Raw genomic sequence first — 27,338 nt, 5'->3', positions numbered from 1 at the left:
GCAACAGGCCTTATTATTCTGTGTAGACAAATCCCCGTGGTTTAGTTTTCTTTGATCTGGAACAAACAGCCACATCTCTGAGTAGCCCATCAGACATCTTGTAGACTTCTCTTTATTTTGTTTGTCTCTGTCTGCAACAAGCCTTATCATTCTGTGTGGACAAGTCCCTGTGGTTTAGTTTTCTTTGATCTGGAACAAATAGCCACATCTCTGAGTAGCCATCACACATCTTGTTCCAAATAAGTAATTTGGGATCCAGTCCTCTCAAGTGCTGATGAATTCCCAGGGGATGCAGAGTACCCTCAACCCCCACTGAAATCAATGGAAGTTGGGGATACTCACGACCTCAGAAGATTGCTCTCCTGCATATATCAGATGTAGTGTACACATTTAAATTACTTCTAACGAGGAAGAAAATGTGATTTTTAAAAGCTTTAACAAAGTTGCTACTGATTTTCCTTTTTAATGGGAGTCTTCTCAGTTAGATTCATTTTCTCATGCATAAGCATTACACTTAGTGCTCATGTCTGTTTAATGTAATAAACTCTGGAGCCACCGAATTGAATAGTATCATACTTAAGTCCCTGTTGGAGTGCTAGTGACAACCACAATACATATTAGGAGGAGCAACCCTACTTTATCGTTTTGAAAATTCCATTTTAATTTTTTAAAAACTTGTGTGCTTCAGTAAAAAGTCATTTTCCTGATAATATGATTTCCCACTGCACGCAATGTACATTTGGAATATAGACATTAAATAAAAATCATTGTGGCTAGGAACACGGTGACCTCATGCATGTGGCATAACCAATACCCATGTGATAAAATGCAGGGACATGTGATTGCAGGATGACATAACAAACAGAATGCAAAACATGGCAGTGCAATTTATCTAGTAACTTTGTAATTTCTTATTCTGTCCACTCAAAAATCGAGGCTCCACTCCCCAAAAATCGAGGCTCCACTCCCTACTTCCAAGCGTATAAACCTCTCAGTAGCTTCAAACACAGCATGTTCCCCCATTTTCTTCAGAAAAGTGAAAAAGCTTTCTTAAGCAGTATTATATTCTGATATGTTGTTCTGTAGCTTGAAGACTAAAGGCATGATTCTCTAACTGCCTTGTACTCTGTGTAGTCATTTGCATCTGTGTAGAAAGAACATAAAACGCCTGAGGACACCTTCTCTTCATTCACTTTTATACAGTTAGTAACAACTATATACGGTGCAAGGCAGTTGGAGAATCAGACCCAAAGTGTTCATATGTTGTGTCTTCTGCCATGTGTGTATCAATCCTTTGCTTTATGTACTTGTTGTAATATAGCATAGGCATTTGCATTTCATCAGTTATTCAGACTGGGCCGATTCCTAACTCCCTTCACAAAGCCGTATTGAACCGAGCTTTGCACAAGGGTTCTGTGTGGTGGAAGGGCTGGTTGTGGAGCACCAGATCTCCACATAAGAAGTTTCACCAGTGGAGTCTTTGCTAATCTATTGGTCCCTCCCCCAGCTCTATAGCACTCAGTGGATATATTAACCCCCTTGAATAAATTCCGGCTTGCCCTATTTGTGAGGAAAAACTATCCTATTCTGCTGTCTTTTGGGCCTTACACATTTATCCACCGATTGGACAGGGTCTGGCACATTGTGTAGAACAGAATGTTACTACACTGGAGTATCTGGTATTGGTATTTGCATTTTCCCAAATGCTTTTTGGCCTCCACAAGTCATTTATAGAGCTGAAATAAGGCAAAATGAGGTCTTCTCATAGTATTTCCACCATTCACGAAGTGAATGCCAATGAAAAGAACAGATGTCTCATTATTTTGGGTCATAAATAGCTTCCTGAGTGAAAAACAAACAAAAACACAAGAAATGCAAACATTAGAACCTGCGCATGCCCCTAGAGTAAATCTGAACTTTGGGGTAAAAGCAGATAAACAGGACAGACAGTTTATGAAGAATTTGGCATCCATAAATATAACAAGCTGAACTAAAAGAAAAGCAGATTAAAGCCTACCCAGCATTTATTGTGCATCTAAATAATAAAAGAAACACCAGTAAAATATTTTTCAGTTGACAAATATGGTGTCATTACAATCTAATTAAACACAGCTGGTACCTATAAGATTTTACTAAAAAGATAGAAATGTAAAGATAATGCAAGTTATAGACAAAAATTATTTAATATACCTTGTTGTATTCTGGGGAAAGAACATTGTTTTAAATAGGAGATTTGCTAACAATTCCAATATCTATATGCAGCATAGCTATTTTGTTCCCTATAAAGTTTTTTAAAAAGTCATGCTGGAAAACTACTTTCTGGTAAATGGACATTTTAAAGGGTATTTACCGATTGTTTTAAATTATAGCTTTGACAGCTGGATTCATTTTTTCCCCCTTATAAACACTGTACTAAATAATTAGTTCAGTAAACTGTGGTCAGTTTTACAGCAACAATATTACTGTAGTACTATATTTAAGTATTTGCATGAATGGTCAGTTGACTTGGGTTTGCACAAATAACCACTGAAATGTTCAAATAGCACTACCACTATATAATACTGTCAATGTCAATAAACATATTTACGTAATGAATACAAATTTGGGTCCTGCTCCGACATAGGTGGATGTCTGAGCCTGCAAAGATCCTTTCTGATTTCAGTGAGGAACTGCCTGGGTGCAGAACTTGGCCTATGTGGCACTCCTTGCAGGTTTTTTGGGGCGTCAGATTATAAAAAGATTGCAAGGAGCTAAAAGGTAGCTCCCAAGGGTCCTCTATAGGAGCAGTTCTGCAGCCTACAGGATCAATCCTTAAGTTTGTTTCTTTCCTGCCCCTCCAGGCTTTCAGCAACATTCCTTCATCTTTCTGCCATCTTCCATTTCTATTCATGATCACTGCCATCTAAAGGTGTTTTCCCATCTTTCTACTCTTGCTATGTTTATGCCAGTATTAGGATATAAAAACATCTGTGTGATGTTGTGGTATACATTGCCATAATATGCATGAAGCCCCATTCTGTACCAGCAACCATATCTTTTTTTTATTCAGCTGCTGAAGACCCAGTCATGAACGATATTTAAATGAACCAGTTTCATGGAGCTTCAGAAAAAAAACACCTTCCTGCTTAACAGCAGGAAAGACATTTTCAGTAATCTGTTTGTTTGTTCATCTTGTAATATGAAGTACATACACAAGATTCAATTCCTTATTACGCCACCACTTATTTCTGCTTCCCAAACTTTTAGTTGTTCAAAGCTCTACCACATACAGCTCTTTGCTCAGGCATGTAACTCTGAGCACATCATCCCCAACCTTTGAGGACTCTGTTGACTCAGATAAATCATTTTCAATTCCAGCTTTAAAAATCCCTTACCTAAAATTATTCGTGGACCTTACTTTTTTGCAGCATCTTATACCTCCAGTTCGCTTGTACCTTATTTGATTCTTCATTGTTCAGCCAAAGGTCATCTTATTGATCCTACTTCCAACTCAATTACTATGACTGGCAAATCTTTTAGTTATCTAACTACTGTACTCTTATATGGAACAACATTAAGTCTTTAGCTTATTGATTTTTCCTATAAACCCAAGTGATGAAAATCATTTATTTTACATTAGCTTAAAATATTAAGTACTATTTTCTTTCCTCCCTCAAATTTACTTATGCTATAGTCAATTTTTCTCATGAAGTATTTTCAGATAATCCTGGAGAAGATTAAACAATTGTGTTTCACTAGTTTAATGCAACAAAGAAATAAGGGCAGTATAAACAGCGTGCAGACTCACAGGCGGGAGAAGTGCCACAGGTTGGAAGAATCCAGAGACCAGTTAGTATCCTATTAACCTAGTAGAACCATGTTCCAGCTCCCAGAGAAGTCAGTGGGAGTTTTGTCACTAACTTCAGTGGGACAGGATCTGACACAAAGGCCCTTCAAAATTGCTATATAAAGATTCAACAAATGCCTATTTTTAAACTTCAAGTTATATTTCTGGAAATATCCCCTTTGATGTAGTGTACAATACTAAATGTCAAAGTATGGTAATGTAAACTTGCTGCAGGAAGAGGGATATTGCCACAATGGGAAAATTTCCACTTGTCTTCTCTGTAAGTAATTTTTATTACACTGACTTTGTTATTGCACAAAACATCAGAGCATGTTGGATTATCATCTCAATATCTGATTGTCCTATATAATCATTTTCTCAAAACAAATGGAGCTAACTGCTTGAGTCAAGGACAACGAGATACACAAACATGGAAGACCTAGCTACGTATATACAGCTGCTCTCACTGATTTCTGGCAGCTTATGTATACTATGGTATATTCTGTTTGGTGTCTATCTCTCTCTCTCTCTCTCTCTATATATATATACACACACACTACACAGTAATATACATATAAATACTATACATTATATTATGTTTTTATCTATCTATCTAGAGAAATTGGTAAAGTCAAGTCCTCCTTTGGAATATATAGCTTATACCTTTTATTTGCATTTCAAATCTCTGTTTTATATTCTCTACCTGATCTCTACACAATATCCTATTCATTGGTATTGTGAAGGGACCAAGTACAGAATATGAAAAAGATATACGTAGCAAATGAGAGATTTGTTGAGTGGATTGAATATCAGAATTTGCCTTGTAATTGTTATTTCTAATGTGTATTTGTTACAGTTCATGTAGTCAGTATTCTGATTCTGTCACCTACACCTATATATATATATAAGGCTTAATTCCAATAAGGCAATAATTCACTAATGTAACTGAGATCAGAATCAGGACAAAGATATTTGACCAATGTCTCTTTATTTTGTCTTTTTTTTTTTAAACCAAGGGACAGGAATGTACATTTGGATAAATGAGCAAATTATATTCCATAACATTTCATTTAAACCAGCACTGAACAAACTTTAGAACAAACTAATTAAATACTGTTGAAAGTCAGAGTTGTGGCTATGCCTTGATGGCACATTGGACACCTATTTATTAAAACTACCATTAGTTGATGACACATTGGCTTAGTTACCGATCAAATTCCAGTTATAGGAGTATTTGCTCCAAGTTTGGATTTCAGAAATTAAAAGAAGCTAAGTTTTTTCTCTTTGATTCAATTATTTATCATATATTAATTCTTTTATGAAAGTATCTCTTTGCCTCATCCTTTTGCACATATTTCCCTGGATGCCTGTAACTAGTACAACAGTAGCACTCTGATGTGGGCATTGATATTATAAACTTAGCCTGCAGATATCTTAAACAGGAAGGAGGAATACAAAATCTTTGAAGTTTAAACTCCATAGCTGCATATATGAAATATGGTCCAAATTATCCAACGATTGTGGGTGAGCTAAAACTAATGCACGTATAAGGCAAACATTTGCACACATACACTAGCCAGTAGCCACATACCTATTAAAGTATACAATCTACCCTGACTTGTGCACATGCATTGGACATTTGTGTGTATGTTTGACTGGCACACACAGTGTGCATGTGTTTTTGAATTTGGGAGCCTCCATTGCATAGGTGCTATATTCTGTACATATTATTTACATTACTGCACCATAATCTCTTAATTATTGACAGGACAGTTAATCAGCAGAGAGGATCAGTTTTGTGGTAAAAAGAATGGACTGACACTTAGGAGATCTGGGTTCAATTCTTGGCTCTGCTGCAGATTTCCTGGGTAACGCTGGACAAGTCATTGAGGGCCAGCTTTTCAAAAGAGTTTGGTACTCTAAAGCTCCTATAAGGACCTAATAAGTGGCTAGATTTTCAGAAGTGCTCAGCATCCACTATGAGAGAAATGGGAATTGCTGGGATCTGAAAACTTTAGAAAATCTGGCCACTTCACTTAGCTGCCTCCATGATAGGTGAGTTCCTTTGAAAATCTCTCTCTCTATATATGGAGATATACCTAATTCATAGAACTGGAAGGGACTCTGAAAGGTCATTGAGTCCAGCCCCCTGCCTTCACTAGCAGGACCAAGTACTGATTTTTGCACCAGGTGGAAATCCCTAAGTGGCCCCTCTGAAGGACTGAACTCACAATGCTGGGTTTAGCAAGTTAACGCTCAAACCACTGAGCTATCCCTCCGCCCCCCCCCCAAAATCTGGCTCCTTAATCCCTCTGTACTTCAGTTCCCCTCCTTTCTCCCACCCTGTGTTTTCTTGTTTTTCAAATGTTTGATCCCTCAAACACAACTGCCCATCTGAAGTCACAGAAGGTTTTTCCAAGCAGTTCTCTTTGAAGATCGAAAGTTCAAGATTCTCTGGGAGAAAGGAATATCTCTTACTATGTGTTTGTTCTCTGTCTGGCACAATGGAACCCAAAGCTAGGGATCCTAACATAATACAATAATGAATAACTATTGATCTGCATTTTCTTGTACTAATTTTAATTTTCTGCCCTATTATTTAATTTTTCTTTCAATACTGAGTTTCTCATGTGTTTAAACCTTTGCTATATTAATATGAAGATTATATCTAGAATATTTTGGTATTATTGAATGAAAATTATTTGAAACAATGTTAATATAATTATTTTGATATTATTATTATCATTGTCTTCTTTTCCTATATCTCATTATATGCCCTGTTATGTTCTCCCTTTCTCCTTCATTAGTTTCTTACTTCTGACATTTTGGAGCTTTCTTCAGAATGTCTCACTATACCTAACATTTACCTTCTAATCTTTATTTTTTTTATTTTACCGTGTCTTATCATTTCCAGCATTCTTTACATCTAGTTTTCTTGAAAATGGTATACAATTTCCCTTTGCATAGTCTCATTTATTTTTACTGGCCCAAGACCATAGTCATTCCAGACTCTGCCATTTGCCTCCTTTGTTTGTGATATATTTATTATAATTTTAGAACTATTTCTCATCCTAATAACAACCATCATGGGGCTACCCTCATCCAATGGCAACCTAATTTATAATAGGCACAAATAGGAATTCCTGAGGAAAGCGTCATTAACAGGAAGAGGAACAGAGATAAATGTATTGGCTTAAAAGGAAAATCACGACAGAAAAAAGGAAATAAACCAAGGATGTTCAGAATCTGACAGACCTATAAGGCAGAAGGCTATAAGAGAATAAGGCCTTGTTGACACTAGACACTACCTAGGCACAGCTATACTAGCAAATCCTCCTAATGGAGATGCAGCTTATTTGGACAAGCGTATTTGCAGGTATAGTTTCTCCCAGTGTTCTGAGTGAAATAAACTATACCAGCAAAAGTACTTTTTTGCCAATGTAACTGTGTCTATACCAGCACTTTTCCCAGCATTGCTATATTGGTTAGGGGTGTGATTTTTTTCACCATGCTAACCAACATAGTTCTTCTGGCAAAACTTTTGAGCTTAGTCCAGGCCTAACAGATGATGGAGAAAGTGTTATCAGATAAAAATAAATCAGTTTAGACTGCAATGAACAAAGTTTGTGCGTTATGGCCAGGATTGATACCACATAACTTTCTCAGGCAATATTTTGTTGCAAGATATTTAATTGTAATGCATTTGGTGCTTGTTACATATCTAGCTTGTATTATAGATTTCTAATTCCAAACAGCACATTTAGTAATGGGGATGAAATATCCCTGATGGCATGTTGCATAGGGATATGTGTACTATTTGGAATATTTTCAAATGATTAATTGTCAAAGGTAGGGTAGCACAGATGGGACACAACTTTTTCTGAAAGGTTATTATTATTTTAAATGACAAGTTTGAACTTGGGTGAGAATGAATAAATTCATCCATAGCTCTACCTTGAAGTTTTAAATTGTGAAAAGAAAACAAGCCTGAAACTGACTTGAAGAAATGGTTGTCGCATATATCACCGTTGAGAATGAATAAATTCATCCATAGCTCTACCTTGAAGTTTTAAGTTGTGAAAAGAAAATAAGCCTGAAACTGACTTGAAGAAATGGTTGTCGCATATATCACCAAGCCATTATCGGTCTTTGGGCAGTACATTTCCATGAGTTTAGTGTGGCAATGTAAAGTAAAGCATGGTAGTTATAGCCTCCAGCCTCAGTGTAATCCCCAAACCAGCTTCTTACCATGATGCCAGCCACTAGCACAGATATTGGACCCACGTGGCAGATCCAATAAAAAGCACAAGTGTGAGTGTGTGTGTGTGTGTCCGCCCCATGGAAATATGAAAGAAGTCAGAGAATAGCCAAATGACTACATAATGTAACATCGAAAAACAATATAATGTACTACAGAAGTGACATCGTAGAGTTATTGCTGCTTTGGGAAGAAATAACTTGCTATTGGCAGAACACATACCTTAGTTTAGTAGGGGAAGATTATGGAGAGAGAGCAACACTAACCAGAGTCTGTTATAAAACCCTATTTTAATCATCCTAAATAATTGTGTCTTGGAAAATGTGTTGAACCTGAAAACTCCCAGAATTACCTTTAAGGCAAAGGAGATTTTTTCTCAAAAGTTTGAAGACAGTTCATCAATCTTTTTTTTTAATTACAAGGCACTATAAGAATTACATGAATAAAAAATATTTAATTTTTGATAAGGCTTGCCTCCCTTTAGCTCAAAAATGCTTGTTATCACCCATTTAAGCTTCCAACACAGTTACATCTTGAAAACACCTTCAGTGATTCCACTGAAGGCATTATAAGCTTTCTGTCATTGACTTCAGTGGGAGCAGGATAGGACAGTGGGAGCGGGATAGGACAGTGGTGGAAACAAAGCCCTTCTTTTGAAATAACATCAGGAGTCATTCTCCTCTTTTCTGGTTGGAATCTCAAATGTTTAGGTTTATAAAACCAAAACAAAAAGTACTTCTCTGAATTTTAAATTGAGAACAATGCAAAATGCCCCTTGATTCCATAGTGCCAGGATTTCTTCCCTAGTGAAAACAAATGAAATCATAGAACGCTGCCTTTGGAGGTAGTTTCTTTAATAAATAACAAGTCAGCAGTGTGTGTGTGTGTGGGGGGGGGGGGAATCTAGGACTTGCTTTGTTGCAGAGGCGGGTGTAGCCTCTCAATTCAATAGGTGTGTGGATGAAGGACCAGGGAGGGTCAGCGAGTGCCCAGGCTTGTGGTGTTGCTCCCATCCCTCTTGGGATGGAGAAGGGATGACGGGGGTGGGAAGGGAGAGGGGAGGATCAGAGAGGGCCCAGCTCTCTGGGATTGCTGCCCAATCTGCGGGGAATAAAGGTAGGGCAGTGCTGCTCCTGGGGGGCTGCTTCCCGTCCCACATCTTGCTGAACTTTGGCCCTGCAGGTCACTTTGGGCCTGATGCAATGATGCCAGTGGCAGCAACAACTGGATCTGGGCCTGGCTGGGGCAGGCTAGTCACCTCCCACACAATCAATGGCAGGCACAAAACCCGAGTACCACTGCGACCTCGTGTGCCAGGTCATACCACCACTCAGATTTGTTCTGACCTGGCCTGATTTCTGTGGATATAATTGCAGCCAAGGATCCCAACTAAAGTTGCCTCTGCTGTGCTGTAAAGTACAATAGATTGCTAATTCTTTACTAAAATATATGAAAAGGCCTTTTCCAAAGCAAATAAATGAAAAAGAAACTATCAATGAATCTTCTACAATTTGTACATAAAAGCTCCATTCTGCAAGGTGCTAGGCCTTTCAGCTTGCACTGAATTTCCTTTTGGTTGGCCTTTTTATATAAAAAGACCCATAGCAATTACAGCACATACACTGCCTTTTTAAAAAAAAAAAAGGTATTTCCAGTTATGTATTACCAATTTCTTTGCTTCTCCATCATCTCAAAAATAAACATTAACTTTTTGAAAAAAAAAAAAAAAAAATCAGGAAAAATTCTTAGTATTCTCCTTTTCTTATTCTGGAGAATTTATTTTAGTTTAGCTGATTTAAACTGAGTTATGTACTTGCATGTGGTATTATTTTCCATAATAAAGTTTTATTCTATTTGACTTTTTAAGCAGTTCATCTCTATTTCTTTTCACGAAACTAATTACCTTATCAAATCATTCCCACGAGAAATAGTGTCATGTTATTTTTCTTTGTCAATGTTCAAATGCAGGAGGAGATAGGAGATGCAATACTGTAGAATTCTCAATGGGATACTATTTATGTGGCCAATAAGCATTTTCTAAAAACTAATGAGCCCAGTCTCGGGAACTTCATAAATGCTTCCTAAGCTTGTACCATTATTTCACACAATATATTACTTTGGTTGGATACACTTTTTAGTGTTATAGAGTTACAAAGCTGGAGTGCTACAAAAAGTAATGATAGACTTTTGTATGTATGTTCTTCATCTTAAAAGCAAAACATTTTTATATATATATATATATATATATTGGAAGCCAAGAAAAAGTAACGAAAATGACACTTTAAAGTTGGTATTGAAAAGACAGATCCTTAACTGGTGTAAGTTGACACAGCTTATTGGCCTCAGTGGATCTATGCCAATTTACACCAGCTGAGGATCTGGACCTCAGTCTCTCTGTTGTAGGTAGCCAGGAAAATTATTGCCATTGGTGGGGAGCCAGGTGTTTCGAATATTGGAGCTGTATATTGGATTTTATATTTATATTGTAAATGAATAACAGCCTGTTTTTGTAATCTATATAAAAAGCTCATACTGAGTAAAATAATTCTTCTTTACCATATAGAAATCATACTATAGCATCGTAAATTTATACTTAATATAGTTCATTTCATTCTGGGGCTCTTATTTTGAAATATAGGCTTATAAACAGAGGAATCAATATAGTAGTTTCAAACTCAGGCACTCTAACTGACCGATCTGTTACAGGTGGTGTTCCATCTTTATATACTTTTTGGTCCCTAAATCTTAGAATATTGTTTTCAAAATGCAAGATAAAAGCATGACTGGCATCTGAATTGATAGCAATGAATGTATATCATATTTGTTCACACCAGAATGTGAAAGCTCTTTAAGAGTTTCACTTGTGATATACCAACTTATGGTTACAATGCTGACTGCTGAGAAACAACTGGTCTTTGCAGGACTAAGGCGAAATTCTGTAAGATTCTATTTAATGAGCTTGCGATTATTGCTGTGGTGCTTCTAGCAAAGCATGTGCAGAACCTTGTTTATGATTAAGGCTATGTTTTAGTCACGGGTATTTTCACTAAAGTCATGGACAGGTTGGGCTGTAAACAAAAATTCACGGGCCTGTGACCTGTCCATGACTTTTACTAAAAATACCGCTGTGACTAAAACTTGGCCGGGGGGCCATGGGTGCTCTGGGGGGGCGGGGGAGGAGGGGAGTCCAGGGGCACCACTGGTGCTGGTGGAGGGGGAGGAGGCTGGCCATGGCGCAGCACACAGCCGGGGACCCCCGCTGGTGCTGGGGCGGGAGTGACCACGACACAGCAGGGCTTCTGACCTGGCTCCGCGTCCCTCAGCTCCCATTCGCTGGGACCTGCAGCCAATGGGAGCTGCGGGGGCGAGGCCTGTGGGTGCAGATACCCCCCTGGCCCCTCAGCCACCTAGGAGCTGCAGGGGGGCCATGCCAGTGGGAGTCGGGGAGTCCCCGACCCCAGGTAAGTGCCTCCCCCTGCAGCACCCAACCCCTCTCCCCCTAGTCCCCTCCCACACACTCAAACTGCTGCTGCTGGCCCAGGGGTTTCCTGGCTTGGACAGCCCCTGAGCCAGCACCAGTGGCTGCAGAAGTCATGAAAGTCATGGAATCCGTGACCTCTGTGACAGACTCACAGCCTTATTTATGATATATCCGCCAAACATTTTATACCAATGTGCTGCATTGATGGAAACTAGTAGCATGCTCTCAGCACTGGAGAAGTTACAAAGATATCCTGGTGAGTAGGCTGCACAATCTGCCAATGCTCAAGATAAGTAATAGAGAGACCCAAAACAACTTAGATGTTGTGAACACATACTAAATGGTAGACATACTAGAGAATGCATTCAGCCAAATAGGCCTCTGCTTGGAATGACTGACCTTTACAGTAAGCCTGAAGATAGTCTTCCACTGAATATTATTTCCATCAACAATTGTTGATTCTGGACTGTTGTTTTTTTGGGTATTACTGTGTCATCCACTGTTTCTTTGTTTCCTTCTGCATTTTGAAATACTTTTCAAAAATACCTGTACCAACACCTATCTATGGGATTCCTCTGCCTCTATACAGATTCAAGAAAGAAATCAGAACTAGATAAGAAAAATGAAGATGGAGGAGGTAACTTTGACAAGGACATTTATTTTATGAGATCAAAGTCCAGTTACAGTTTTGCTCTTGACACATGGATGAAGCAATGATCCCACCAAATATCTATGACAGGGAAGACTCAGATTCATAGACTTTAAGATCAGAAGGGACCATCATGATCATCTAGTCTGACCTCCTGCAAATTGTAGGCTACAGAACCTCACCCATCCACTTCTGTAATGGATCCCTAACCTCTGGCTGAGTTATTGACGGCCTCAAAACATGGCTTAAACATGCAATTTACAGAGAATTCACCATTTACATGGTTTAAACCTGCAAGTGACCCATGCCCCATGCTGTAGAGGCAGGTGAAAAACCCACAGGGTCTCTGCCAATCTGATCCAGGGAAAAATTCCTTCTCAACCTCAAATTTGGTGATCAGTTAGACCCTGAGCATGTGGGCAAGACCCACCAAGCAGATACTTGGGAAATAATTCTCTGTAGTATCTCAGAGCCCTTCCTATCTAGTGTCCCATCTCCAGCCATTGGGATTTTTGCTACTGGCAGTAGCTGATGGGCCACATGCCATTGTAGGCAGTCCATCATACTATCCTCTCCATAAACTTATCAAGCTCAGTCTTGAAGCCAGTTAGGTTTTATGTCCCCACTGCTCCTCTTGGAAGGCTGTCCCAGAACTTCACTCCTTTGATGGTTAGAAATCTTCGCCTAATTTTGAGCCTAAACTTGTTGACGGCCAGCTTATATCCATTTGTTCTTGTGTCCATATTGGTGCTTAACTTAAATAACTCCTCTTTCTTTATCCCTCTTATGTATTTAGAGAACACTTATACCTCCCCTCAGTCTTCTTTTGTTTAGATCAGCCATTCTCAAACTGTGGGTCGTGACCCTATTTTAATGGGGTCACCAGGGCCAGCATTAGACTTGCTGGGACCCAAGGCTGAAGCTGAAGCATGAGCGCCATCCCCACCTGGGGCAGCAGAGCTCGGGCTGTGGTCCCCTCTCTTCCCACCCAAGGCTGCGGGACCTGGTCTCTGCTCCCCTTCTGGGCTCATGTAGTAACTTTGTTGTCAGAAGAGGGTCGCAGTGTGATGAAGTTTGAGAACCCCTGGTTTAGACTAAACAAGCCAGACTCTTTGTGTCTCCTCTCAAAAGGTAGGTTTTCCATTCATAGTAGTCATTCTTTGCACCAGTGCCATGCGTAATGGTACTAACACTTCCTATCTCTACTGGAAATACCTTGCCTGATGCATCATAGAATTACATTAGCCTTTTTCACGGCGTATTACACTGATGGTTCATAGTCATCCTGTGATCAACCAATACACCCAGGTCTCTGTCCTCCTCTGTTGCTTCCAACTGATAAGTCCCCAGCTTATAGCAAAAATTCTTGTTATCAGTCTGATGTGACAACCTTCAAAATTTGAAATCTTTCTAACTGTTTCTCATCACCTGCCTCTATAGGACAAATCAGAGGCCCAGAACACAATTAGAACAACAAGTGGTGGTCAGATGAATGGGGGATGAGGAAGGAATCCTCACCTCTAAGACCATGAGCTGGCTGAGGAACCTCTCTGATGAGCTGAAGTAGCTTGACACATTGGCAGCACTCCATGTGAGGAGAGGAAGAGAATCCAGGCAGCAGTGGATCCACCAAACAGACCTGGGTGAAATTTTTTGCCTGAAAGCTTTTCCAGCAAACAAACAAAACTAAAAAGCAGTTTTGGGAACACTAAAATATTTCACGAATTTGGGTTGATTTCACTGAATTGTTTCAGTAAAAAAAAAAATCCAAAAAATTGAAGCATTTTGACATTTTCACAATTTTTCTATTCAAAATGACTTTTTATTTCAAAATTTCCTTTCATTTTATTTTTAAAAATTTAAACAAAGAGGAAATTAATTGACATTTTCTTACCTTTGCATTGTAGGGAATATAATGCTTTGATAAAGCCTCAGGAGTGTGCATCCATGTTTTGTCTGCAAAAAAGCAAAACAAAAAAAATTGCATTAGATTAAATGCCTTATTCATTCTTATTGTACCTTAAAATGCATCAAATATCCTAATTTTATTCAGATAAGTATATTTCTATCGTAGGTAATAATAAAGGGCCCCATTACCACAGTATCTCAGCTCCTCACAGACTTTAGTGAATTTATCTCTGTGAGGTAAAGCAGTACTATTATCCCACTTTTACAGATGGAGAAATGAGGCACAGCTAATGGCCAAATTTGTAAAGGTACTTGGTGTCTAAAGATACAGATAGGCATCTATTGGGATTTTCAAAAGTGCCAAAGTGCCTGATTCTCTGATGCTAAAAGATACCGATTTACATCATTAGGTACCTAAATACCTTTACAATTCTGGGCCTAACAAACTTGTCCATAATCACACAGAAAGTCTGTGGCAGATCAGGCACTTGAATCCAGGTTTCCCCAGTCCCGGGGTAGTACTCTACACTGGTACACCGGAGTATCCTTCCTCTCCTGAGTACGACCACTTTGTAGAATTGCTGTACATTATCTCTAACCAATCAGAAAATAATCAGCAGAGTTGTCTGGTATTGGAGGTACAACAGATACACAGTCATGTGAAAGAGCTTCCTTTCATAAGCATGAATGCAGATCCCCGCATGCCATTTTAAAATCACATATCTTGTTTGTACAAGGCTTCAGCTGCTTCTAACTAACTTATAATATGTCAAAATGTTATGGGAATAATATTAGAACAGTGATGACAAACTATGCTTAACACTGACCGCTAGGTAAAATTCTTGCTGGAAAAAGAACGTCAAATTCGTCCAGTAACTCAATTATTTCAGGAGACAAGATAAGACCAGATAAGCAATGTCAAGCTTTTGTCAAGAAACAAATTTGACTATCCAGAAAGGCTTTGTGACTTTTTAATGGTATATAAAAACTTTTCATCCTGGGCATTTATGAGATTTTCCATTTTAATCACCTTTCACTGAATTTAAAATCAGATCTAGAGCCCTCATCTCTGGATTTCCTCCTCCTCCCTCTGAAAGTGCTATTTCAATCCAAGGTGGGTTTTCCTTGTCTTTCTAATGTTTCGTTCACCATGCAGATGTTCCAAACATTGACTGCTTATTACCCTTATTCTGATGTATTATGTTTATAGATCTAGAAGACTATTTTTCTTAGATTTCTCTATTGTATTCATTTATTCAAAAATCAATAAAAAAACAATAAATCAAAAGCAAAACTGTTATCTCCAATATTTCTACAGGGAAGGTTCCTGTAAAAAAATAATGTCTTAAACCATGTTAACAATTAGATACAGAGTTTTAAAACTTTAATCTTTCACTGGATGGCCTAAATAAAATTGCATATCTTCCTTTAATGATCCATCTAAGAAATATACACCATTGTCTTGCATTTCCTGCTGTGAACTTTATTATGCTTTGACAGCATGTGTTAACTGCTCAGTGAAACACATTTGCCTTTCCTTTTCTTTGTAATGACTATTTTAAAATGCCTAGTTTATGTAAAACTAATCTGCTAAAGTTTCAGAAGAATAATTCTGAACATCAGATTTTTAGAAATCCACATAAAACATGATGTAGAGGAGAAATTAAATATTTGGGTTGGGGCCATTTTTTTCAAATGACTAGATGGCATTCCTGATTTTTTAAAATTTGTGATGAATTACTTTGCTCATGATGAGTAGCGTTTACTTATACATATGACTATTCTCATTTCAGTTAGTATGAGTTACGGTTGCAGAATCTGGAACTTTGTTGAATGAACCACCACAAGAGTAGCGTAAGGCAAAATTCTGCCTTTGGATAAGCACATGCAATTCCCTTTGCCTTCAGTGAGTTTTCACAATAACTAAATAATTAACTTTTTCTGTTGATAACACACAAGGATGAACAAAATCCGGCTCATACTCGCTGAGTTGTGCTTGCAGTCTTAACAGGAGTAAAAGCAGTAACACTTATTTTTTTAACTAAACAAAGACCTACGCCTCCGAATTTGCATAAGGAACAGATCTGATTTGTAAGACATATATCTTTACACAGTCACTTTCATAACAAAATCACAACTCAATGGAAGGCATGTGTATAAAAAAAGCTGAATCTGTTCTGCAGCATACAAAGTAGTTCCCTTTGAAAGTGAAGCTCTTGCATGAAAGAACAAGATTTAGCCACGTGTTCCTTAAAGTGGCAAAATTTAATATTTGATATTGTACAGTAGCTATAAATGTGCTTTTGGCTATGGTTGAGGAGCACAGAGCATATCAGGGGTGTAAGGTGGGGAGAGAGGAAGTGTATGCAATGGTGACCTTTCTACTCCCCTGATCCTGGGTTTGCTGTGTGCTGGGCTAATCTCTCAACATAACTTCTGAATTGAAGACTGTTCTACATTAAATCATAGAATCATAATCATAGAATATCAGGTTGGAAGGGACCTCAGGAGGTCACCTAGTCCAACTCCCTGCTCAAAGCAGGACCAATCCCCAACTAAATCATCCCAGCCAGGGCTTTGTCAAGCCTGACCTTAAAAACCTCTAAGGAAGGCGATTCCACCACCTCCCTAGGTAACCCATTGCAGTGCTTCACCACCCTAAATCAGCTGTCAATGATGTGATGTGTTATTCTGGGATCACCAGGATGTAATGAACATTAAAAAAATTAAATACAGTTGGAAGACAAAAAATAAAGGAGAAAGCATCATAACCAAGATTAATTTGATCTTATATATTATATTGTATTTTGTAAAAGAATCATACTTTTAAAAATAGGTACACTATTTAGAGGAAGATGAGGGAACAGTGGGTTTGCCAGGTAGCAGGAGGGTCAAGATTAAGAGAGAGAGGTCAGATGAGTGTGTCTATACTGTAATCACTGGGTGTAATTACAACTCAACTTACATAGCTTTAATCTAGCTAGCTCAGGTACCAGAGCAGTGAAGCTGTGGCAGCTCATTCTCCAGCGCAGGTGATACAAACCCATCAGGAACCCTGAGTAATTACACATGGAGCTAGCCCATACCAAAGCTCACAATGCCATAGCTTCGCTGCTCTGGGGTTGGAGCTAAATAGATTAAAACTAGCTCAGGTATGTCATAATGAGCTGTAATCACACCCCACAATTACAGTACAGACAAGACATACCCAAAACTGGACTTCTCCCTGTTCTTTAAATGAGTGCAGTTCCAAAACACTGCACAATTACACAGGACAGCCTACCTTGAAATGTGAATTTAAAATATTTATGAAAATGTTTTAATGGTTCTGCATTTCTTATGACTGTAAAATTTCCACTGACTTAAGTGGGATACCATCAGATGTCTACGTACATAAGATAAGTCTTTGTTGGTAAAAATATCCCTCATGAAATGTCAGTAAGGCACCTGCAGACCCCCACAAATTTGTTTGGCAATGTCAGAAGAAATAATAATTACGGCCTAATTTTACGTCCAAATAACTTCATAGACTCATAGACTCTAAGGTCAGAAGGGACCATTATGATCATCTAGTCTGAACTCCTGCATGATGCGGGCCACAAAAGCTGACCCACCCACTCCCGGAAGAATTCTCTCCCTTGACTCAGCTGTTGAAGTCCCTAAATCATGATTTAAAGACTTCAAATCGCTGAGAATCCTCCAGCAAGTGACCCCATCATGCTTAGGTTATTCATTTAGCTTCACTTTGAAAAATCAACTTTTTCCCCCAACAGGACCAGTTCAATTCTGGTCCCCATAAGATCAATGGCAAACTCCCACTGACTTCAATGGGCAAGAATTTCATTACAGATTTCAGTGCGAGGTCATCTCCCTACCCACCAGCTCCAGAATGTGATGCAAGAGACTTACAGGGGTTGTGGTAAGGAAGGAGTACTATGGGTAATGTGTCCATCATGACCTCTGTGTTTGTGCAGGGAAGATAAGGGGTCTTGTTAAAGTGGGAGACATCTTGATTCTTTGAAGGACCCATACTATTCACCATAGAACTCTAATGGCACTTCTACATTACCCCTCAGTTCGGACTATCAATATGTCAATAGCAGTGAGCACCAAAGAGCTGTGCTTTAACTCACCCATGTGGACACTGCAGGCGCAAACTAAAAGGTTCCTAGTTCGCATTACCATAGTTCTCTTCAAATAGGACTATATTTAAGTGAGGTAGGAACCTTTTAGTTTGTGCCTGCAATGTTCACACAGGGGAGTGACTGCACAGCACTTGGGTGTAATACTACTAATTACACCCCCATAGTCCAAACTTTGGGGTAGCGTAGACATGCCCTTAGTTAGCAGGTAGCAGCTTGTGAACACCTCATAGGGAAACTGGCGCATTAGCTGTAAACGTCACACTAGCATTGGAATCCCATTAGCATGGGGCTGCTTGTGGCTGCAGGTTGGCAGCACTGTTTACATATTAAGCAAGACCATGTTTAGGCAAAATTCACATAAATGGCGAAGATGTACTGAAAAGTCACAAGAAATATCTCCTAATCCTTATTTTTCCCTTGCATGCTAAGTTCTGATTTGCTTTCTGGCAGTGTCTTGCAGCATCTTTTTAAAATTTTGCTGTGATTTCATCTCATTTCAAGGCAACAGGAAAATAAGACCATTTTAGACAAATAAAATCCAGGAAATTTCAGAGACATTGCATCAAAAAGCCACACTGAACATTATGAGAAGACAAAACAGGGATACTCAATTTAACAGATGAATTCTTTCAAGAGTAAAATGCAGTTTGTTCTGCTCCCTCATCCCTTCCTTTTAAAATTAATTTTAACAGGGCTTCTTAGTTTAGTACTTAATTATTCATTTTCAAATAATAAACAAAACAGAACTTTATAATGCAATCAACAAAACAAATAGCTGATATTATTATTATTGTATCACTTATATAGCACCAACTGTGTGTTAATACTTTACAGACATATAAAACAGCAAGGCCCCAGCACAGAAGAACTTGAAGTCTAAATAAAGCTAGCAAACATACACATATAATCGTCCTAAAGAATTTTTTTTAAAATGATGTAGTGTACTAGGCTTGAGTTTACTGAGCAGCTAAAGGCAATTTGAACTAATAAATTCATAGCTTTCAGTACCCCTGGTAGTATGAATGACTTAAGACTTAAGAGCAACATGCAGGCACAATATTGGTGTGCATGGAATAACAGCCTTCTGTTTAAATGAAAAAGGAATTTGGTTACACACATTAGAGAGGAACGTGCATAAAGGGCTAAGATACAAGCCCATACATTTCTGAGCATTATGAACTTCAGCCAAAACCTATTAAAACGTGAAAGTAAAATTCTACACTGAATATTTTGGGAGTGCACAAAGACTGGAAAGAGGGCTGTGAAGTGGATCCTACAGATACTCTTCTGCTATAGGGCAGCAAAGAGGGAAGGGACACCTGAGTGGTATGTACTTGGGATTGGCAATACCCCTAGTCAACAGGCTAAGCCTCCTTGAGGATGCTGCATAAACACTTGCAATAGCAAGGCCCTTCTCCTAGAGTTTTATTGACCGCTAGACTGGATTAATGTCCTGCTATTACACAGATGCTCTGTGGCTGGGCAGGATTGGCTCCTTATGCCCTCTTCTCCTATACTGCACCAGTGCTGTAAGGAAAGGACTGACTCAATGAGAATTGTATGGATAACATTCTGAAAACGTAAGGAATAGTAGGAGTGTTCAAGTGTATTTTAGCTTAGCTCACGACAACACGTATCCCCCTCCAGAATGAACAAAGATCCTTTCATGACCTGCATTGCCTAATGCATGGTCAAAGTATCACAGTATATGGAAACAGGAAGAACCAATTAGAGGTGTTTCAGGGGCATTTTGACTGTGGGCAGTTTTAACATCAAAATCACTTATGCATTAACTATGGGACAAATCCTACAATCCTTACCAAGGTAAAACACCCTTTGAAATCAACAGGATTTGGGCCAATAAAATTTATTAAAACACAGTGTCTTTACCAGCACAGGAAGTTAGAAGATGGCCTTGAGAGCCTTTCATGTGAAATCTGTGTGAGGGGCACTGTTAAAGGTGTCAGTGGTTACTACTTTCAGTGCGGTGACCCCCTCTCCAAAGTGCATGGCACTACCATCTGTGCCAGCTACACTGAGGGAGGAGAGGGATAGTTAGATTATTTTTTCAATTAATGACCAAAACAGTTTTGCACTATTACTTCGGTTGGAGATCAACACTTCCCTCACAGTAATGTCAGTATCTTAGTGCCCTAGCTGTTTATGCCACAGTTCACTCCACTTAACTCTGCTCTCCCAGCACATCTCAGAATGTTAGCCTTCTGAGGGTCAATACCTCTGTATGAATGACAATGAACAGGTATCAGGGTGGTCACTTCCACACTGTATACATTCTGTTTTGAATTTGGTTATCTATCTTCATATCAGTAAAGAAAAACTTCACAATAGGACACAAAAATGAACACCCTATTGGTTCATCTGGTGATGTATCTTGCCTCCATTAGTAACTTATTGCAGAGAAAGGTGAGCGCCTGCAACTTGCACATCAGTTAATTACTCAATGCTGTACATTACATACATTTTTCTTCACCTCTAAAGGACTTGAAAACAGTAATTACAGTGTTATTAGTGGTCATACATTTATCCATTTTGCTATCACCCAACCACAGTGTGTGTCTCAATGACAATAGGAGCAGAGAATTACAGATGCTGACTACGACCTAAGTGTTTAATAAAAGTAATTTTTTAAAGTTACTAGGTTACTATGATTAAGCACACAATCAAAATTATGAGCAAAATTCTGCCCATAGGTATGCATAGACAAGTCCCAGTGAAATATATGTGATACAAAAACTAAGTGTTGTGTTGTTGGTGGTTTTTTCTCCGCCCCCAGTATCTCTCCTCCCCCAGTGATTCTTGGAGACAAGCATTCATTCTTTGTCAAGACACTGAAGTCTTATCTTCCTAGAACAGAATGAGGTTTGCAGAATGTAGAGCCTTTCAGTGTCCTTCCATCATGAGATTCAGGGCCTTATGAATGGCTTTCAATGGCTGCTTATTAAAATAACAAAATGTTATTAAGGCAATGTTGAGTTTGCATAGTTACAAAATTACGAAAAGTCAGGAAATGCAAATGCTAGATTCAAACAGTGACATTATCTCAACCTTATTTCATATACTGTGTGTTTTATGCCATATATTTTAGGACATAGATCATAATAAAGTGATCTACATATTTAAGCAGAAAAAAAAAGAACAGAAATAATACATATGTAACACTGATCATGAATCCTCAGCTTTTGAATTTCTTCATTTTTTGTGACACTAATTATGCAGGTTTAATGAAGTATTAACTTTTTTTTAAAAGGATTAGAATTGTTAAGCTAGTCACTTTGTGCATCTTACAAGTTCTGCTGCTCCCTAATGACTATGTTGTGGCTTAGCCAGAAGCCCTGAAAGGGGCAGTATGTGACTGTATTGCTTCAAGAGCAAGCCAGAGATGGTAGTGCGACTCAGAGAGTGGTCCCAGGTTCCTCCCCCTCCGGAGGCAGAAGTAATTTTTGCCAGCCCAATGCATGGTGCAAACTACTATTGTTTCCATTACAATTTAACTGTGCTGGTTGGCACATTAGGTGAACAGGGTCAGAGAGGAAGCCGATGGAATCCAGGCTCTATCCATTCTTCACCCTTGACTCCCCACTCCCCACCCATCTTTGCAAAAGGGGGAGATAGAGGTCCTGCAGTGGCTGCTCTCAGCACAGGACTGAAACTTGTGGTATAGTCAGCCTGCAAAGAGAAGTGTGTTTTATACCTCCTTGCTCCCTTGCGTAGGTGTGGAACACAGCTCAACAATTCATTTTGTGGAAAAATTTGACATTCAATGTTTTATTCCAATTTGCGATGCATCCCCTCAACCTAGGGTTACAATACGTCCGGATTTTCCCGGACATGTCCGGCTTTTTGGGCTCCAAATCCCCGTCCGGGGGGAAATCCCAAAAAGCCGGACATGTCCGGGAAAACCGGGACTGGAGGGGCTGGGCCGGGGGCCGGGCCGGGCGCCGGCGGTGCCGAGCGCCGGGGGCCGGCGGTGCCGAGGGCCAGGGGCGCCGAGCGCTGGTGGTGCCGGGGGTGCCAAGCGCTGGGGGCCAGCGGTGCCGAGCGGGGTCTGGGGGTCAGCGGGGCCGAGCGCTGGGGGCTGGCGGTGCCTGGGGCCGGCGGTGCCGAGCGCCGGGGGCCGGTGAGGTCTGGGGCCGGCGGGGCCGAGCGCCGGGGGCCGGTGAGGTCTGGGGCCGGCGGTGCCGAGCGCCGGGGGCCGGTGAGGTCTGGGGCCGGCGGGGCCGAGCGCCGGGAGCCGGTGAGGTCTGGGGCCGGCGGTGCCGAGCGCCGGGGGCCGGTGAGGTCTGGGGCCGGGGGGGCCTGGGGCCGGCAGTGCCGAGTGCCAGCGGGGCCTGGGGCCGGCGGTGCCGGGCACCGGGGGCCGGCGAGCTCTGGGGCCGGCGGGGCCGAGCGCCGGGGGCCGGCGGGGCCTGGGGCCGGCGGGGCCGAGCGCCGGGGGCCGGCGGGGCCTGGGGCCGGCGGGGCTGAGCGCCGGGGGCCGGCGGGGCCTGGGGCCGGCAGTGCCGAGCGCCGGGGGCCGGCGAGGTCTGGGGCCGGGGGCCGGCGGGACCTGGGGCCGGCGGGGCCTGGGGCCGGCAGTGCCGAGCGGGGCCGGCACCCCAGGGCCCGAGCCGACCCAAGCTGGAGAGGCTGGGCGGGCCAGACTGGGCCGCGCCTCCTCCCCCCACACCTCCCTTACCTGCTTCAGGCTTCCCGCGAATCAAATGTTCGCGGGAAGCAGGGGAGGGGGCGGAGTTGGGGCGGGGACTTTGGGGAAGGGGCAGAGTTGGGGCGGGGGGGCGTGGGCGGGGGCGGGGCTGGGGGCGGGGCCGGGGGCCCGTGGACTGTCCTCCTTTTGGAGGCTGAAAATATGGTAACCCTACCTCAACCCCCCCCAAAAAATCAAAAAGTTTGACCAGCTCTAAGTATATTTTACCACCCTTTCCTAAATCACAAATTATTAGAGGAAATTTGTGTGAGTATTCCAAGGGGAAAAAAATCACTTCTGGAGAGAGGCCAAGCATGGACCAAGTCAGCCTGCCACTGGGTCACTGGCCCCTTTAAAGGGGACATGGGGCCAGCCTGAGCTAACCCATAATTAATTAGCCTGAGATGTAGGACAAAGGGCAGGCTGCAGAGACGCACAGGCTAGAGTGGAAGAAGCTTTTTCTTTGTTGGGACTTTTGATTGGACTCTTGTTACTCTGATGGCGTCAAATTTGCAAATGAACTGAAGCTCAGCAGTTTCTCTTTGGAGTCTGGTCCTGACTTTTTTTGCTGTAAGATGGCTACCTTCTCCAACGCATCATCAGTGATCTACAACCCATCCTGGACAATGATCCCTCGCTTTCACAGGCCCCTCTGCTATGTAATTGGCCAAACTGGACAGTCACTACATAAAAGGACCAATGGACACAAGTCAGATATCAGGAATGGCAATATACAAAAACCTGTAGGAGAACACTTCAACCGCCCTGGCCACACAATAGCAGATGTAAAGGTAGCCATCTTACAGCAAAAAAACTTCAGGACCAGACTCCAAAGAGAAACTGCTGAGCTTCAGTTCATTTGCAAATTTGACACCATCAGATCAGGATTAAACAAAGACTGTGAATGGCTAGCCAACTACAAAAGCAGTTTCTCCTCCCTTGGGGTTCACACCTCAACTGCTAGCAGAGGACCTCACCCTCCCTGATTGAACTAACCTCATTATCTCAAGACTGATTCTTGCCTGCATATTTATACCTGCCTCTGGAAATTTCCATCACATGCATCTGACGAAGTGGGTATTCACCCACGAAAGCTTATGCTCCAATACATCTGTTAGTCTTAAAGGTGCCACAGGACTCTCTGTTACTTTTAACTAAAGTGGTGGCTCTATTCAATTGACTGCTGTGACCTCTACAATGGGTGACAGGAATCTTGCTGCCTGCATTATGTACAGGATATTCAGGCTGGGAAAGGTACAGACTTTTGTCTGTAAAAATTGCAATCACAACTGCATACCTACATTCTTATGCTCAAACTGACCCTGAAGTTTCAAAAGAGAAATCTTTAGGTAAAAAGTTGACCTCCGTTACTTTTCTCCCTTTCAGTACTCTAGCATGTTGCTACATTTTCTGAATTGCTGGATATTACTACAATGAAGCAACATTTTTTCACTAGTGAAATTTGAAGGGAAAAGTATCCACCAAACTTTATTCTGGTATAAAGAATAACATTTATCTGATGTTATTAAATCACCTTTAGTCTTATAGAACTGTTGGAAATATTCCAAGGTAAAGGAACTCAAAGTCATCGAATGGCTACCACAATGGTGCAAAATTTCAGAATGGAGGCTCCAAAAGGGGAAAAAATGGTAGAGATGACTATTAAAAAAGATCCAAATAAAAAACAAGACTGTATATGTGAGAGAGTGTATGTATTTATATATAGCTATATAACATTTTTTACTTCTAGCACAGCATTTGTTTGACAGAAATATGGTGTAAGTTTAATCATAGTTTGGATATTCATGCTAAATTTCCAGCAGTTTCATAAGACTAAGAGAGGGAGCAAAATATGAAATAACCCTTATCACTCTTATCAGGGTATGGCATTGTGAGTACATCTCCAAAATTTAATTCAACAGACAAGAAATAATTTTTCATGATAGCCAGCAATTTAAAAGATTGAGAAATATGCTTTAGTACAGGAGTTCTCAAACTGGGAGTCGGGACCCCTCAGGGGGTTGTGAGGTTATTACATTGGGGGTTTCAAGCTGTCAACCTCCACCCCAACCCCGCTTTGCCTCAGCATTTATAATGGTGTTAAATATGTTAAAAAGTGTTTTTAATTTATAAGGGGGGGGTCCGCACTCAAAGGCATGCTATGTGAAAGAGATCACCAGTAAAAAAGTTTGAGAACCATTGCTTTAGTATGAAGCAAGAGAAAGTTAACCAACAATTGTCAAAACATGTCCACCAAAAAAGTCACTGCAGACCTTTAACTCCCTGATATTCAAATACATATCTGCCTATATGAAAGTTTTACACACATACTAAACCTCTATGTGCTAACACAAATGTTTAAGTACCTGTCTACGTACATGAAGAATTACCCATTTTGTCCACATAACTGCAGGATTCGGGCACATGTGCAACTGTGGAAGCCACATTTCCATGGCCAGTTTTGAAAATTTGGCCCACAATGTCCAACTTACTATACAAATGGGCAATAATGAACACCAATTCTAAATGGATAATTTATTGGTTATAGAGCTCAAATTCTTTGGCTTGAAAGCCTTTATGTAAAATATTTGACCTTATGTACATTAAGCTGTTTAAATTGTCCTAAGGCCCTGAATCTCACAATGGAAAGAGACAAAAAGGCTCAACATTCTTCAAAAAAACTATTATGTTCTAGAAAGCTACAGCTTCAGTGCCCGGAGAGCAAATAATGAACCTATGTCTCTAAGGAGCTTCCTAAGCTTAGCAGAGGGGAAAATTGGTTATTTTATTCAGGTGAAAATCAGAGCTCTTTCTTTTGAGCTGCCTAAAATACTTTGATAAGTAGGAACCTATAATATGATTATTATAAGAATACTCTAAGGATATTTTGGACAAATTAAGAAACAGGGAAATACCAAATTCTAAAACCTAAAGGGCCACACTACCCTCTCACCCACAGAAACATGAAAGAGAGGAGAATATATTGCAAAATATTGTACGAGTTAGAACTTTCCCAGCTGCTGCCTAACGCTTCCCACATGGTGAAAAATATGGGATCAAAGAGTAGCGGTACAACTGCATGAAGTTCCAAAATGAAATCAGACCAGAACCCTACAAACCCAAGAACATCCCTACAGAGAAACTTTCCCTGTGCATTTCTCGCTCATGGTTACTCTCAGAAATCATGTTGATATATTGGCTCTTCCCTATATGTCTGTGCATTGCCCAGTTCTGCTTCCCTTGCCCCAAATCCATGGATGCCTTCTGCTTGGTATTCATTCCAGGGGATTTGCTTAGATCCTGGGGTAGTATGAGAGCATATTGAAGAGATCTCACTTTTTTGCCCCATCTTCCACTTATTTTCACCCCTCTGCAGAGGGCAATGGAAAAGATAATTTGGTCCCTACATGTTAAAGATTTTTGAATTCTCTCTCTCATTTTACATATTGGAAAGGAAAACTAGCAGCCTGCTGAGAACAATATAATAGATACAAGAGGCCCTTAGAAAATAAAATGTGTTAGGTTACTAACCCAAAAAGGCCTCTGTCATTGAAATTCTGGTTTCACCTGTCACTATATTTCAAACACTAGAAGGGCTATGACTGAAACCATCTGATAATCTTTCATGCAAAAATTCTAATATTTGAAGCTAGTTAAATTATTAAGAAGAAGAAAATGACCAATTTCTATATCAAAAGGCCAACGAAACTGGAGTAGCAAAGGGCTATTTGGCATGCAATTCTGTACCTTTCACATGCTCCAAGTTTCATTCTGGTAAGTATGGTTGTCTAGGGAAAAAAAGCCAAGCATTCACATTATGTGTTAGCTTTTTACTTTATTTTTGTTTAGGTCTCATTTTCTAATGAAATAAAACTCTTAGGCAGGTGATCATTATTTTTATGAAAAAAAACCACAAATGTTATTGAGTGACTATCTAAGAAAAAAAATACCACAGCAACAAGAACACAATAAGAACAAGGATAACAACTTTTAAAATTCTGGAAAATTGCTAATGCATTCCACACAGAGAGTTTCCACAGGTTGTACTACAATAGAAAATACCCTTCTTTCTTTTTTATTTTATATTTAAAAATTTATGATAAATTAATTACATACATCTAAATAAGAAATGTGAAACCAAAGGAAACTAGCAGTAGAAGAAATTGGTTTTTATATGTTACTATTATTTATTTATGTGCCATAGGTATTTCCTCCACTTTTATGGCTTCACTTGTTTCCTTCATGTCCACAGGAAGAATAGGAAACACTAAACTTATGTTGTCTGTGAAATATAGCATGAGATTATAATAATTCTGAAGATCATTTTAGAGACAGTCCATTCAAGTGAAATTGTATTCTGTAACTT

The 27,338-nt window shown here is 40.2% G+C and overlaps 1 protein-coding gene across 21 annotated transcripts in view; it reads right to left on the bottom strand.

Moving 5' to 3' along the window:
- The window catches only part of GULP1 (GULP PTB domain containing engulfment adaptor 1), a 331,420-nt gene that overhangs the window by 98,243 nt on the left and 205,839 nt on the right, over positions 1 to 27,338 (bottom strand). For 20 of the 21 annotated variants that reach the window (XM_065561958.1, XM_024109413.3, XM_065561968.1 and 17 more), the window contains one exon: positions 14,109 to 14,170. In XM_065561958.1, coding sequence (XP_065418030.1) covers positions 14,109 to 14,170 — 62 coding nt within the window. Of the gene's footprint in view, positions 1 to 14,108; positions 14,171 to 27,338 lie in introns of those variants that run through there. The other variant, XM_065561965.1, reaches the window with a different exon arrangement.

The sequence above is a fragment of the Chrysemys picta genome, chromosome 11 (assembly GCF_011386835.1).
Source record: "Chrysemys picta bellii isolate R12L10 chromosome 11, ASM1138683v2, whole genome shotgun sequence".
Classification (NCBI taxonomy): domain Eukaryota; kingdom Metazoa; phylum Chordata; order Testudines; family Emydidae; genus Chrysemys; species Chrysemys picta.
The sequence above is the reverse complement of the archived record's forward strand: the minus strand, read 5'-3'. Positions and strand labels throughout refer to the sequence as shown.